Source organism: Lipophrys pholis (genome assembly GCF_963383615.2).
Source record: "Lipophrys pholis genome assembly, chromosome: 22".
NCBI classification, from domain to species: Eukaryota; Metazoa; Chordata; class Actinopteri; order Blenniiformes; family Blenniidae; genus Lipophrys; species Lipophrys pholis.
The window spans coordinates 18,994,557-19,010,537 of record NC_137644.1 but is presented as its reverse complement, the minus strand read 5'-3'; the positions used below and the strand labels follow the sequence as shown (position 1 = coordinate 19,010,537).

The following is a 15,981-nucleotide window of genomic DNA, read 5'->3' as shown; positions in this document are numbered from 1 at the left end:
GCTCCACGCCGGTTCTGGAAGTTCCTCACAAGCCGAAGTGGAGGAAACAGGAAAGACTTTAGGGGTTTGGACCTCGGCAGGACGCTGAATCTCAGCAGAGAATATGACTTTAACCTCAGAATGAGATTAACGTTTACCTCCTGACCTGTTCACAGTGCAACTCATGGAAGGTTTACTTCTATAAATGCAAAAAAAACCCCCAAAAACTTAAGATCTGCTGAATATATAAAATCTTTACAATAAAAGTTAACTAGTAAAAAGTCTGTTTTTATGTTTGTTTTCCAACTCTGCAAGCTCTGCACAGGCTTTATAAAAACTAATAGGTGGGTTTGAGCAGGAAGTCATTTCACCCAAATATGTGCAACCACATTGGGTATTATTAATTTTGTAGAGTAAAAGACTGAATAAATATACCCTGTTTATTAAGACAACTTTTTTTTAGTTTATGTGATGTAGTCCTTTGTTGGTGAGTTCATGTGAGAAAGTGGTAAGTGGAACCCATCAACTGTTGTGGAAGAACTTAAGAATTAAATTCAATCAATCAATTCAATCAAACTTCCTGGTTCTTGTTCTAAGACTTAACTTTACCCATATTGTGTTTCAATTATGGAATGTGAAAACCCCCAAAAGCGAAGGAAAAAAGCGACAGAAGTTCACTTTAAAACACTCAATGATATAAATCTTTCTGATGAATCTTTGAGACGCAGATTTAATTTTGATAACATCAGTTGTGCTTTTTGTGATGAAGACACCAAAATGTCTGAGCATCAATTCTTTGTACAATTAAAATATATATATATATATATTTACCTTTATTCTAAAGGTCAGTACTTGGTTAAAATTTCAAATGATTATAGTCTGAAGCTTCGTATTACTCATGTGATTGATGGACAGTGATATTGTGATGATCTGTGTTTAAATGTCGGTTAATTCTAAAAGTTTATTGAGTCAGAAATTGAGCGGAAAAGCCGAGTCAAGTTGCGTCAGTAGTCTCGTGAGAGTTCTTCGCCTCATGCCAACTCCTGATGTGACTTTATTTGTGTTTAATTAACCCAGACTGCACTATTTCTTCAGTACATGAAGATGCAATAATGTTAATTGCAAAGTCCATGTTTGAATACGTTTTATGGACTTGAATAAGAGCCCGGCTGAGTAAATCTGAGCTTGGCACAATTTTATTTTAAGTAAATGTAATGTTAAAGGTCCAATATTGTAGTAGGGCACAGCCCCACCGAGTGTCATACAGAGGTATAATCTTGAGTGTTTTGTGCAACTTTAGCCCTGAATTTTGTTTGATAGGTTTATTTGGGCTTTCATTTCTTGGCTTTCTTTCTTTATGTCAGTGATTAAAGATTGCAGTACATCTGCCCTTATTCAGTCAATAGTAGAGTTTTGCCAAGCGAAGAGTCTTCAAGTGTAGTAGAAGAAATATTTTTCCTTTAAGTCAAATTTCTGGACAAAAATAATCTCAGTATTTATTGCGCCTCAGTTTGTAGCAGACCATTAAGGTTCCTGATTTCCATGTTGAGCTTTTTTTGTATGGTCAAAATTATGATTTATTAATATATATTGAAAAGGGTCAACTTTAATCATATTTTCTATTAGGACCCATGTACACTTTATTAGTTTGTTTTTCTTTTAAAATTGATTCATTCAATTTTGTTATTTTCGTTGGGCAATTTGTTGGACACCTTTTGACAAAATCGCTGGGTCCTACGTTCAGCGCCAGTTTTGGATTTTCTCCCGCGTTGAGTTTGTCTCGTCGAGAAGTAAATAAATCCTGTTATTTAGTGCTTTAAATGACATATAACTGCACGATCTGAAATGAGAGACGAATGGAGTTAACTAGATAATGGTAGGGGCTAAATTAGAAAGTTTGACTTGCTTGTAAAACTTTAAAGAGATACGAGAAGGACACAAGGACTCCCGGTAAACAAGTCTCATGTTTTATGAAATCGACAGCCTTTATCCTCCCAGACCTAATTAGTGTTGCACTGTTTGGACTGTTTTTAGCTTTTGCTTGGTTTCTTCTTTGCTTTCACAACATTTACTATCCTCATAATGTAATCTGATGTAATTATGTTTATCTGTTTATTTACTCAGCTGAGTGGATCGCATCTAAACTCACTCACACAGAACTGCTTCGTTAATAATCAGTAAAAATAAGCACTATAAGTACAACAAATCAAGTGAAAGTCAGTAAATCTACAGCGAATATATATTATAATAATTATAATATTTTACAGATTGGTTTGACTAACAGATGATGCTGCCCAAGCTACTTATTTTAATTGTATTAACTTGTTCACAGACAAACTCACCTGTCTGTCTTCCTGTTGGCAGCCGCCTCATCCAAGATCAGCCCTCCTAACAAAGTTTCTACAAATGGACAGTAAGTATCACTGAAAACCTACAAGAAGACTAATCTGTCTGTTGGCCAGGAAGCAGGTGAAAGGATCTGTTTTATAATCCTAGGTGACGATGATCTGGACGTCCTAACGGCGCTGCTGGCCGAGAGCGAGGACGTTGAAGATGAGCAAGGCAGCCGGGAGCAGGCGGACGACTTGGACGGCCTGTTTGATGAAGACTGCGATGAGGAGGAAGAGTATAAAGAGGGCTTGGACGACGAGGGGAAGCAAGATGTGGTCCAAGAAGATGAGGTCCAAGAAGATGAGGTGGCAGCCCTCTTTGGAGACGTGGACGACGTTGAAAATGAGGACGACTCTGGAAAGAATGAAAGTGGAGGAGAAACCAGCGGGAACAGGTCGAAGGAGGAGTTGCAAGGTCGGTGTGGGGTCTCTTTTAATTTAACACTAACCACTGTTCAATCAGTTGTTTGGTCTGTGTTCACCCATGTGTCCCCTTGGCTCGGCGTGCAGACGAACTGAGACGGATGCAGGAGCAGATGCAGAGATTACAGCAGCAGCTGGAGGCCAGTCAGAAGGTTTCCACGCCGTCGACTTCTCCAGGCAGGACTGCAGGCCGCGCCGCGGCGCCCAAACCGGCCGCGGTGGCACAGAAGGCCAAGACACAGACGGGTAGATAATCAGTTGTTAATGTTCAGCCTCACCGTTTCTCCTGCACACTTCTGCGTGGATTTGCACAAGTGTGTGATCACCACTGAAGAGGTTGAGCATCTCCGGCGTAATCGACAGGAATCTATACGTTATTTAAAATTTGGGTTTATGAGAGTTCAGCATATTACACTTTCCTTTTTTTTTTTTTTTTGAGACAGTGTCTGAGTTGTTTTTGAGTTGTAATTTGAGTGAGAGGACTTTCAGGTGAATCTGTTGTACAGAAACATACAATACGAAGTGCTTCTCGTTTTTTTATTATCGTAGCAACATCGTCCTCCACCCCGGTCAGACGAGGAAGCCTCAAGGAGTCTTCAGACTTTTCTTCTCAACTCAACAACGCCGATTCTTTCAAACGCAAACCCAGAGTGGCTCACCAGGCCAAAGCCGGCACTTCTACAGGTGAGACTGTGACACAGCTGATGTGAATGTGGAGGGAATTTGACAGAAAATTGAGAAATTGTAGTCAAAATAACCCCAAAGTGTTTCACCTTGTATTGGAGAAACCTGTAAACACACACACACGCATTTAGAAAACTATTTTCAGAAAACGATGAGGTCCTATCGATCCTCATGACTCTGCTGTGTTTTCAGTAAAGCCTTTTGTCACACCTTTACCTGTCACCACGTCGAGGCTGAAATGTCTTCTTCCATGACTTTAACGTGATCATTTACCAACATTCCAGCTTGTGCAGCTTTGAGGATTTCCAGAGCTTCTTCAGCAACTCAAAATAGACTAAAGAGAGTAAATGTGGAGGTTCCGTTTTGTATCGATTATAGAAACGACGAAACAAATCAGTTTTAAAATGTTTTAATTGCGTTGTTCTTTACTCTCTTCCTCTCAGGAGACAGGGGGCCGTTGGTGGAGATAAAAATGGGCAGCACCTTTCTGCCTCCGGAGAACACACATGCAGTTTCCAATCCTCTGCGTTCCCCTGGAGCCCCGTCTGCAGCTCCATCAGCAGCTCCATCAGCAGCTCCATCAGCAGCTCCATCAGCATCGCGGCCCCCGCCCACCTCTCAGCCGCCCCTCCATAAAGACGTGGCCGTGGAGAGATACTCCAGACTGCGGATCAGGTCAAACTTCACTTCAGACTCTAACCATCAGTTCACGTCAAGAATCCAGCCTGTCTTTTGTTTTGTTTTTTTCAACGATTTTATTTTATTTTTTTAGGAAGCCACGGGTTTCCTCGTGCGAGATGGACCGCAAGATGGCGGATCGCCGCCTGATCCCGCTGTCGCAGGTGCCGGAGCGTCTGGCTCGGGAGAAGCTGGAGGACAGCGACTGGGTGACGTTCGCCGTGCTGGTCAATAAGGCCACGCCGCAGAGCAGCAGCAGTGTAAGTCCGGGCCACCAGGCTGCGCTTGTTGGGTTGAAAAGTTTTTTCTCTGCTTTCTGACAGAAAATCTTCTCGATTAGGTTTGAGGAATAGAGACGGGAGTAACGGTGGTAATTCCTTTGTTGCAGGGCAAAACGTTCAGCATCTGGAAACTCAACGACCTCCACAATCTGGACGTGTACGTGTCCCTGTTGCTGTTTGGTGACGTGCACAAAGAGCACTGGAAGACGGAGCCGGGAATGGTGCTCGGGCTCCTCAACCCGAACCCCATGAAGCAGAAGGACGGATATGATGGGGTGAGTCAGGGTCGGATCTGCTGCTCTCATATGGGTTTTTTATTTTGTCTCATGACTCTTTCTTAATGCGGCTCACATGTTCATTAATATTGAAACTTGTTTTGACCTCGTGCAGGTCAGTCTGACGGTGGATCACGCACAGAAGGTGCTGCTGATGGGCGAAGCTCAGGACTACGGCACCTGCAAGGCCGCGAAGAAGAACGGAGAGCCGTGCTCACAGATTGTTAACATGGTGGGGACAGTTTCCTCTCACTGCACTTGAGTATAAAACCGTTTGTGTTCAGTTACAACAAAAACTCCTCCTCCTCCTCCTCCTCCTCCTCAGTACGACTGCCCGTACTGCCAGTACCACGTCAAAGCTCAGTACAAGAAGATGAGCTCCAAGCGGGCCGAACTGCAGTCCTCGTTCTCCGGAAAAGCCCCCAACAAGATGTTGGCTAAGGGGAAGGGGCGAGGGGGCGGCGGCCTGAGAGAGCGGCTCTGTCAGGACGGCTTCTACTACGGCGGCATGTCCTCGGCCGCCTGCGCCGCTTCAATGTGAGTCGGTTCGATGAACCATCAGATGTTGTGGATTACAAGACATTGAGGCAAAATCTGAGTGACTCTGTATATCACTGTTAAATCAATCCTCTAAACAAACAGTCACACTGTTCTTATATAGCAGAAAGATGGCAGGTGGAGTCGTAAACACTTTGTACTGACTGAAAACAAACATCTGGATTGAAGACAAACCGCAATGACAGTGACTCACTACTGCCATCTAATGCACACAAGATAAATTACAGTTCCCATGATATTGAGAGAAAAAAACATTGTGAAACGTCATTAAGTCATTATTAAATGTTGAAGATTATTTAGGTGTTATTCTTTAGTGTTTTTTTGTCTTTTCTCAGACGTCCATGTTTGTGCTTTTGAATGACAACGTTTATTTGTTTAGTCGTGGGTTTTGAGTCTCGGAGTCGTGGAGTCCAGCCTGAAGTCTGATCTGTTGTCTTAATGCTCGCTTCTTTCCAAGCCGGCGTGTGATTGGGAAGCTAAAACTTGTGTGTGTTTCTTTTTATTCTGTGTCTGTGCTCTAGAGCTGCATCCAAACCCAACAAACCCGTTCAGAGAAGTCTGGACCAGCTGTTTGTGAAAGGTTCAGCACAACTCGTCAGTCAGGCCAAGAGACTCGGTAAAACTACTGCACACACACACACACACACACACACACACACACACACACACACACACACACACACACACACACACACACACACACACACACACACACACACACACGAAAACACAAAGACACACAAAAGCTTAAAACTTCAGTTACATGACGACATTACTTTAGAAGCCGGTTTAGAAATGTGTCATTCATAGATGCTCAATACGTTCTCAGATGTAACTGTAGAAACAACCTCTTCCCTGAACCTTGTTTCTATTTTATTGTTTTAATTGAAATAAATATCCACATGAGACTAATACACAGCTCACTTTTAGCTTTTAGTTGTTGTAATTTTGCTGCTTTAAAGCCTCTTAAATCAATCATGTAACCTGTGTGGTTTGATTTTGAGAGAAATCTCAGCCTCAGGTTAGAAAAGGTGAAAAAGTCTTCCAAAGTAATACATTGGTTTAACTTGTGATTCTTTTATACATTTCAGCGATGCAGTCTGGTGAAGTTTCTGGATGTTCCAGTGAGTTTAAGAGTCTGATGTCGGCGCCAACGCCAGGCGCTCTGCAGCTGAAGAAGCACCTCGCGCACGGCGGCCAATCAGGTACAAGACTAGGACGTTTTGACTTCTTTAAGGAAGTGAGACATTGGTGTTTATCCCTTTGCATCATCGGGTTAAATGATCACAGACTTGTGTGGGTTGACCTCCCGCTCTTCCTCAGCCTCCACCGACGCATCGGCAGCTCCCATTCAGTCCATCTCGGCCTCGGAGCTGCTGAAGCAGCAGAAACAGAGGCAGCGGGAGCTCCTGGAGAGCCGCCGGCGCCGGGTCGAGGAGAACCGGGAGCGAGTGCTGCAGAACTCTGGTGGCAGAGGCGGCCTCCTGTCCCCCAAAGCCGCTTCTGAGGTCCCCGGACGAAGCCCCGCGGTGCCCCACCCCCCGACCCTGGGCCGGGGGTTCTCTCGTGGGGAAGACATCCTGTTCTTTGACGACGGCCCGCCGGCAGCTCCCGCTCTCGGCTCGCCCAGCCTGACGGCTTCCAAGATGGCCGCCCTGAAGAAGCTGCGGGCCAAAGGCGTTGCGGCGCTGGAGAAGGAGGACCCCAACGCAGTGAAGAGGAAGAGGAGCGACGGTGATGAGATCAGTGCTCGAGTGGAGAAGAATCGGACCTCACCTAACGGTACATCCGCTGATCCAACGTTACTCCTGATTCTGAATTTCCTTTCCTGTAAAGTCGTTTTTAAAAGAAATAAGAGCGTTCAGCTGCTCGGTTGTTTCAGGAAGAACACGCAGCTAAAACTAATCAAACATGTGGATCACAGGATCTCAGAATGAAGCAGATGAAACATTCCAGAACAAAATTCAACGTCTGATTGATTCAGTTTTAGACTTGTTGTCATCACTTTTGCAGCGTTTGGTTGGTTTTTTTTGTTTTTATAGTTTAAAAGAAATTTTTTGTTTCCTGAGTAGTAAACTGAGCAAAAATACACTGAACATAAAACCAACACATTACGTGTCTTCTATTGAGGAGTTAGTGTAAAAGACATTTAAATTTTATGGCTCAGAAAATGTAGCAGTGATAATAGAATAATATTTTACTGCACATGTTAACGGCATGAAGCACCCAGGATCAAACAGACATTAAACAGTTCAAGAGTCAAATGAAATGGTAACATGAACAAGTGGAAGCGAGTCGGCTTGATTTCTAACCGACATATTTACATCTAACGTGGTACAAAGGGCCTGTTGCTTTGTCTCTCCTGTGCAGGCGAATCGTCCAGTAATGACGAAGAGGAACCGGCCCTGAAAAAGAAGCGAGACCAACTCCGCTACATCCAGTCGGAGGAGTTTCAGAAGATCCTGAACGCCAAATCTCGGCACGACGTATTGCTTCAAGCGGTAGGAAACGTGGAGAAAGAACGAAACACTTTGATTTAAAGCCGTCGGCACAGACGTACTGTCACGTCCTCGTTTCCCTTCACAACCACAGTGGCTGATTAGTTGGATTTCTGCGTGTTCCTCCTCCGGCAGGCGGAGTACCAGCTGCAGGAGCGCTACTTTGACGCTCTGGTGAAAAAGGAGCAGATGGAGGAGAAGATGCGGGGCGTCAAGGAGATGAAGTGTCGGGCCGTCAGCTGTAAAAAGGTACGGAGCGGCAGGCTCGACTCGCCGCGACAACGTGAAGCCCTTTATGAGTAGACACCAATGGTTTCATCCGCTTCCAGTGTGGCTACACCTACTTCAAGCCGGCCGATCGCTGCGTGGGAGAGAATCACGACCTGCGGTGGCACGACGCCGTCAAGCGTTTCTTCAGGTGCCCCTGTGGACAGAGAGCCATCGCTCTGGACAGGCTGCCACACAAACACTGCAGGTCGGAGTCAATCTCACCCTCGTGTCAACGACACCGTTGGAAATCCCGTTTATTTAAGTTGTGCCACATTTATTGACGCGTGTATTTGTTGGATGAGCGCCAGTATGCGTTATTTCTCCGGAAAACAATTGTATAAGATTTCTTACTTTTTTTCATGATTAAATTGCTTAAAATTATTAATTCAAAATACTTATTAAAAAAAAAAGGCGCAGTGGTTAGAAGTTCTGTAAAATAAAAAAAGTTAATTCAGCTGCTTTAACTTTTACTTCTTTCTTTTTTTCACCATTTCAGTAACTGCGGTTTGTTTAAATGGGAGCGTGACGGGATGCTGAAGGTAAAATATCTCTTTGTAAAGATTATTCAATAAGGACATTTTATATAGGAAATTGTTTTGAAGGAGCATCGGCCTCACGCTTTCTGTTTTTTCTTTTAACCGCAGGAGAAACTCGGACCTAAAATCGGCGGCGAGCTTCTCCAGCCCCGAGGGGAGGAGCACGCCAAGTTCCTCAGCAGCATGAAGTGAATTCTGGGAACCGGCGTTTCCATTTTTATCGTTTGTAATTTAAAGGGTTTTTTGGTGGGATTCTTACACGCAGCCTAATTATGATTTTAATGGAGGAGCTGGAAATCGGCTGATTAAAGCAGTAATTTACAACATTTTCCATGAGGTGCCGTTTGATGAAAAGCAACACGACTCGATGCACGTTTGGGACGAACTAACTTTATTAATAAAGCACATTTAAAGACACCACATGCTGTATGAAGAATGTTCACACTAATGCAGTCAAAACTAATTATATATATGTAATATAAACGACATTAAGAGGTGAATAGATAGAATAAAGAGCCAAACGTATTTGGATTTATTGCATTTACTCTATTAATTAAAGTGACTGTTTTGTTTTCTGTAGTCAATGACTAGACCTTTAGTTTTAGATATGTTTTGTGTCGACTGTTGCCAGGTTTCTCGTCACAGTCCAGTAAATTAGTGACCCTAAACGTGTCACAGTACTGGAGTTCAATGCTGAACTGGAGAGTGAAACTTCAGAAAACATTGCTGCAAAGTCCTTCTCAGATTGCAGAGAGATCATATTACTACCTACATTTCTACACAAAGATAAATAACAAACAAAAGAACCGTATTTTATTCCTTATACTTTTGTTCTGGAGCCAATTTCTGTCATTATTATTCACCTCATCATCGTCACTCAGATTCTACTCACTGAAATGTGTCGAAATCATTTGAAATGATCTTTTACTAAATGTAAAAGCACATGTTTGGACTTTAAACTCTACACATATATTCAATAACGTGATGATAATGACAAAAATACTATTTAAAAGTACTTCTATTCACACAACTGAACTAACCCAATGAAAAACTGCAGCAGAGGGTTAAATCAGTCCTATGACTGGCTTTTATTCAAAATGAACTGGATTTATTTACATTAATGGGGCTGAATGAAATCTGACTTGATGAATTTGATAACTGCTATTTCAGTTTAGTGCTATATGTGCACGAACTTTTGAAAGCCAGTATTCAAAATGTTGCACAACAGGCTCCAGAGCACAAATTCTGGAAGGTGATTTAGTTTTTTCCCCCCTCCGTCTCCTCGTTGCCCAGTTTGTGTCCAATACTTCCACTCAGGAATGTGGAATTCATTTCAGGCTGATGGCTTCTGCAGCTCGCCTCGTCTTTTCTCATAAATACCCCAAATACCAGAGCGGCGTGTGTGGAAAGACATTCATCGGAAATTCATCTTTATTTGTCATTTGAAACTAGTTTCTGAGCAACAAAAACAACCGTCCCGCAACAGTTGTGAGTATAAAAGGTAATTTTATTGAAGTTTACACAGGTCGACATATAGCCGTATAGGTTTTATGTACATATAAAAGCCTGCATGCAAACTGAATATGCAGTTTGAAATGTTATTGCACAGTTGGAGCCTAAAAAAGTAATTGGAGGTTAAAGTGTGAGAAATGCAGAGATGAGTTCAAAAAGTGCTCAGTGGAACCAGTAGTATCGGGGCTGGAGGCCGTCGTAGTGATACTCTCGAACCTGCTCGTTCGTCTCCCTCGTCCTCTCATTTATCTCTGCAAATTGGAAAAAAAAAATAAAGAAAATATATGAAGCATGTCAAGCTGCATTAAACGTGCAAGGAACTGTAGAAGAGTTGTTTCCTCCAAAAAACTATCGTTTGAGCCTAATTGGTGACAAAGTTGATGGCAGGTGTTGGTATGAGTGGTTGTGATGGACTGGAGGTCTAATCCAGGCCCTGGACTCCAGACGATGAAAAAAACATTAGTGTTCTTCTATTTTATTTCCTTCTGCATATTTGTGTGGCTTTATATCATTTTTCAATCATACAGCCAAGGAAATCCAGTGTACCTGTACTGTCTTATAACAAATTATAATGAAGATCCATTTCTAATTCTAACATGATCAGTTGAAACTACTGCAGATAATTGAGTTGAACTGGCCTCCCTACACACACACACACACACACACACACACTATTTACAGTTTAACAAGTGTCTGATAAGTGAAAGTCATTTATATTTATATGAACCTCCTCGCCTTTAAGAATTAAAGAAACTCATTAAACTATTTACAAATCTGAATATACTTTGAAACATTTCATTATTACTATAACTTAATTTATAAGAAGTTCGATTAACATATTGAGTATTTTGGTAAGAACAATTTGAGCAAGTTTTATTGAATCCAATTTTACATTTTGAAACAAAACTATCATCTGTTTTTATCCAAATCCTGAAGAAAAGCTTTTCTAATTGAATTTTATTTTGTAAAAACACATTGACTTAAACCACTCAAAGCTTTTTCCTTCATCTGAGGATCTTCAGCTTGGCGTCGAACCACAAATAGACGCGTGGATCTGCTGTGGCGTCTCAGGCCTTCACGACAAAAATGCTTCTTAAACGGTTTTCCAATGTGATCAGTTAATATCCGTCCTCACAGGCCGACCTATAGACTGCTGACACAGCTCTTCATTTTCCCGGGGTGAAAGCAGGTCCTACCGTCGCGGTACTCCTCCACGTAGTTCTCGTACTTGTTCCTCTGCTCCTCATTGTGCTCCCTCCTCTGCTCGCTCTGGGTGATCTTCAGCCGCTGCTCCACTGTTTGAGAGAAACACAACAGGGACGACGGGAAAGAATCGCAAACAGCAAACGATGGAAGAAGTTGCAGCTTCTTCGCACTTTAAATCTGCTTCCACACTTTTATTCTTCCTGCAGAGGATTGTTTTCACCTCACGGTGTGCGCATTGAGGGACCGAAGTGTCAGAGGGTCCATTCTGGTCCATCGCAGTGCAAACTATACAAATGAAACCGCTGTTTTCTATTTATTGACCTTATATTCACCAATTCAAATTTGCAACATGGAGAATTTAGAAATCAACAATGCACTGAAGAAAACTAATTAGCATTAGGATCAACAGCCTGTGACAGTGAATTTGTTTTAAAAAAAAAAAAGCAGCCTGGAACACATCAGGCTTTTTTTTTTCCGGGTCCAAACTTAATGTGGAAAACGGAATTCTAAAGCTTCAGAAGTCGCCAAATAAAGTCAAGTAAAGGGTATTTTGGGATGAAATAAAAATCTAAGAAGAAGAATTTAAGCCGCAAGTAGATGATTTTTATTTAATAAATTTTTTTTTACTTTTCATTGAATTTTGCTCCAAAAACTGCATTTTGTTGAAATAGCACCTTCTTTTTCACTGAAAATATCAACTTGTTCTTGTTTGGGATCTATTGAATTAAAAACATAACTCCTTTTAACTCGACAACTCGTAAAAGGTTAAGTCCGTTGTAAACTAGCAAAATTCGTCTGATTGCTGTTCCCTTCCCTGATGTGTTTCAGGATTACATCAGTACTTTAGTCCACATCTTGATAAAACCTCTTCATTCTGCATTTCTAACAGTGTAAAAGCATCAAGTCTTGAACTTGACTAACCAAGTTGAATTGATTTCTGTAAAAAGAACTGAACAAAATTATTATAAGGAACCTAAAAGGAAACGCTTACTGAAAACAACACCTTTCAAATTAAAGCAAAGCAGTTGTATCTCATGAATCATGATCAATCATTTGTGAATCCATCCATAGTTTCCCTTTAACCCCTCGCTTTCTGCTCAGAGGTCGTCTGGTTGGTCTGAACCACTCCCGGGACATGCAGAGGTAAGTTCACAAGACGATGGAATGGAAAATCATAGGAAAATTGAAAAGGTCGGTAATACTGCAATGAAGTAGTACTATTATGTAATCATCCAGCATCTGTTGGAAATACTACATACCTCAGGTTTATGCCTGTCCTGAGCGATCGTGAAGAAGAGAGCGGCTTTAGCTGTTTTTCAATTCTGTTTTCCAGCGCCAGAATAACTTGGCCCTTTTCAATATTTCTTCATTTTTATTTTTAAACACCTGTTTCAAGGCGCTGTGGTGTGTTGGGTTTTTTTCCACGGATGCCAGCAGTGGAAGAATAGATTTATTGTGCTGGGTGTGTTGGAGAGGAAGAGCCTGCTCCACAGTACCCTGTGACTCCTTCTGCAGCCTCCTGTGTGTGTGTGTGTGTGTGTGTGTGTGTGTGTGTGTGTGTGTGTGTGTGTGTGTGTGTGTGTGTGTGTGTGTGTGTTCCTGCATCACATTTAAGAGCTGCCACCGTAAACAAAACACTGAGTTCCTTCGACTCTTGAACCTTTGTAACTGGCAGCCAAACCCACAAGAGTGTCTTTAAAAACACTTTAAAGTAGATGGTTTTCTCAACGACAATCCACCCTTAAACATGTTGGAGTTAATAAAGAGATGGTATTAGATTTATGGATAGTTTGAAAACGTTTCTCCAGTAGTTATCAGACAGAGGTTGTATATGTAGAGGGCATAGGCCACAGGTAGTGGGAGGGCACAGCCATTCTCAAACCAGCAAAGAGACGACCAGGACAAGGGTTTTACAAATAGGAAGAGTATGTTCGTCATTTGCTTTCTTCAAATAAACCATCAAATTCCGTTTGGATAATCGTGCGTTGTACCTTGGAGTTCGTAGTATCGTGTGGAGCGGCGGCTGCGGCGTTTGAAGAAGTTGGAGGCGTCCGACTCGGGCATGAACACCTGCCGCGCGGCGCCTGCACATCACAGGTAGAATCATTGAGGCCTCATGAAAAGGAAGTAGTACTCCTATACTCAGTCTCTGGAGTTGGTGTGTTGGCGTCACCTTGGGGATCGTGTGGTTTTGAATCGTCTCGTACGGCGGCACTTCCCACAAAACTGGAAACTGAAGAAGAAGAATCACTTTTTAAAGGACCAGGATGCAGGACATAGAGGAGATACTGAAGATGGATAAGAGAACCCACAAAACTGAAGACGAGTTAGGATTAGTTCAGAGGTGAAGTTGTTATGTTATATATATTCAAGTATATTTGGTGTTTGCATGTTCTCCCTGTGCATGTTTTCTCTGGGTTCTCTGATTTTATAGCTTTTTGAACCTTTAGAAAGGAGAGTATCATTGAGCTGCAAGACGGTCAAATGAGGTTCGTAGGATGGCATAACTTAAATTATGTATTTAAGTAATATTTTTCATTTGGATTTACCAAATGAAATACAAGGTCAAGTTGCATTTTTGACTTCAGTTCATTTGAAATAGAAAAGTATTGCTGTTAAATTGACCTTCTTCACCTGAAAACCTTGTAGAAATGACAAAATGTACTTGGTTTTTTAAAGAGATTCCTGGTTGTTCAGGTTTTGTAAGACGCATTTAATACATTTTACCATCTTAAAAAAAAAATAAAACAAACAAACTTGTACTTGTCATGATTTAAAGGTTTATTAGATTTATCCAGCAAAGTTTAAAGTTTAAATTAGTGGAGTGAAAAAAGTTGGACACCCCTGACCCAAAGGATGTGAGACATAATTGTTATCTGTGTGGAAGAAAAGAGCAGGATTAAATGCATATTTAATTAGATTATTGTTTCCCCAGCAACAATATTCCATCTTAAAAACAACAGCAGAATTAATCCCGCAGCAGTGACGTTCTGATCCTAAGAAAATAGACTTTTCTCAGCTCTAGTTTTATACTGGATATAGCTCAAAGCTTTCAGATTTATCACTTCTGCTTCAAGGTTTTTGCAGTTCTGTCGTTACTTTTCACACCTCGATGTACTTTAATTACTTTCTGAGTGTTATTGAGTCTCCAACTATAAAATCTTTGGTGTTTATCACTGACTTATTAAATTCCAAATGTTATTTCAGCGTCTGAATGAAAGAAAACCTGTTTGCTTGTGTAGGATTACAAATCAAATTATTTTATTTTAACCATTAATGATTGATCCTCTAGATTAGAATCTAGAATTTAGAATCCCCCCCCCCACACTTGCCACTCATGATACTCACAGCTGAGGATGAGGAGGGTGGCGAGCAAAAACAAGACGAGCACTCGAGTCCAGGTCATCTTGAGAGGCAGAAAGACGAAGATCAGACTGATCAACTCACCTCGCAGAGCTCAACTGTGAAAAGAGAGGGAGAGAGAAAGGGAGGATGGGAGGGAGTAGGAGGAGGAAGAGGGAGGGGAGGGAGGCTGCTGGAAATCCAATTAGGATGAAGATGAAGAGGGAAGGAAGGAGGCATGATGGTCTGAAACAAGAGGACAGCAGCTTTTAAATGGTTGGATCTGTGTATCTTAAACTGAGAGAAAGAAGACATCACGAATGGAAGAAGACAAAACAAATCATTCCAGGGACGATCAATCAAAAGTTTTAGAATATCACATTTCTTTCCAGTTTTTTATTTTTTATATAATTAACAATTATTCAGTTTAATCAAAAAATTTGATTTAGAAATCAAAATGCTTTCTAAAAACCCCTCAAAGTCAAAAACCTGGTTTCACTGGACTATTTTTAAAAGTTGCCGAGCGACGTGGAGACAGACACATCTGTCTGCAGATGTTTTGAATGATGGACTTAATCCTCATTTGTGTGCAATTTATATATTTTTTCTTTAGCAAATTTTTTAATTGTTAAAACAATCATTGTTCCCTGAAAAAAGCCTTTTTGTAAAATTGTGAAATGTACGTTACTCTTCAGTTTGGAGTAACTCGACCACTTGTGTCTGGAGAGGAGAAGGAATGTTCGATTAAAAAGTCAGATTATCATGGAGGACAGTGACTCGCCATGGAGAACTGAATGACGAAGACGTAAGCAGCAAGTTAAACCAAGTGGATGAAAGTAAGCCATTATCAAACTTAATACAGTTTAAAAGACAAAATACAAAGAGCTGGTTCTGGCGAGGTTTTGCCATGAGAGCAAGGGCTTGTGGGTAATGAAGTGTTTATTGGTGGAGGGGAAATAATCTGCATTAATCCTCACTGTTTTTGTTATTTGGACGTAAGAAAAAAACGATGTAAATTAAGAATAAAAATCTCTGTCTTTTGTTGATTTGCAATGTTAAATTTTATTCATTCTGTTTGTTTCTAGTGTTTGTCTTTTGGGAATTTCTCTGGGAAATGTTCGGAAATAAATAAATAAATAAAAAAGAATCGCCACAAAAAAAGTAACTCCAGACATTTCACTGTTCCAACTGAAGTGGATTGAGAGTTTCCTCCTGCCAGGTCTCTGTGTCTGTCTGCGCCGGTGTGTCTCACCTCATGTTTCCTATCATCCTGTCTTCGTCTTCCTCTGCTCGGCCCTCATGTGCTGCACCTGCTGTTCCCCTCCTCCTCCTCCTCTTCCTCTCTTGTC

At 41.5% G+C, this 15,981-nt stretch overlaps 2 protein-coding genes across 2 annotated transcripts; one reads left to right on the top strand and one right to left on the bottom strand.

Annotated features, from left to right (window-relative positions):
- The first annotated feature begins 1,717 nt into the window (after positions 1-1,717).
- On the top strand, positions 1,718-10,067 carry mcm10 (minichromosome maintenance 10 replication initiation factor). Its single transcript, XM_080491550.1, has 18 exons — positions 1,718-1,929; positions 2,312-2,392; positions 2,476-2,784; positions 2,880-3,038; positions 3,342-3,476; positions 3,920-4,151; positions 4,249-4,414; positions 4,543-4,710; positions 4,826-4,942; positions 5,036-5,247; positions 5,790-5,884; positions 6,360-6,473; positions 6,592-7,050; positions 7,639-7,769; positions 7,902-8,015; positions 8,096-8,241; positions 8,533-8,575; positions 8,681-10,067. The coding sequence occupies exons 2-18, from the start codon at positions 2,386-2,388 to the stop codon at positions 8,762-8,764; spliced, it is 2,691 nt and encodes an 896-aa protein (XP_080347676.1). The 5' UTR covers positions 1,718-1,929; positions 2,312-2,385; the 3' UTR covers positions 8,765-10,067.
- ucmaa (upper zone of growth plate and cartilage matrix associated a) lies at positions 10,059-14,765 on the bottom strand. Its single transcript, XM_080491551.1, has 5 exons — positions 14,639-14,765; positions 13,464-13,523; positions 13,282-13,374; positions 11,281-11,379; positions 10,059-10,335 (listed from the first exon to the last, which is right to left on the bottom strand). The coding sequence occupies exons 1-5, from the start codon at positions 14,694-14,696 to the stop codon at positions 10,247-10,249; spliced, it is 399 nt and encodes a 132-aa protein (XP_080347677.1). The 5' UTR covers positions 14,697-14,765; the 3' UTR covers positions 10,059-10,246.
- Positions 14,766-15,981: the final 1,216 nt, after the last annotated feature.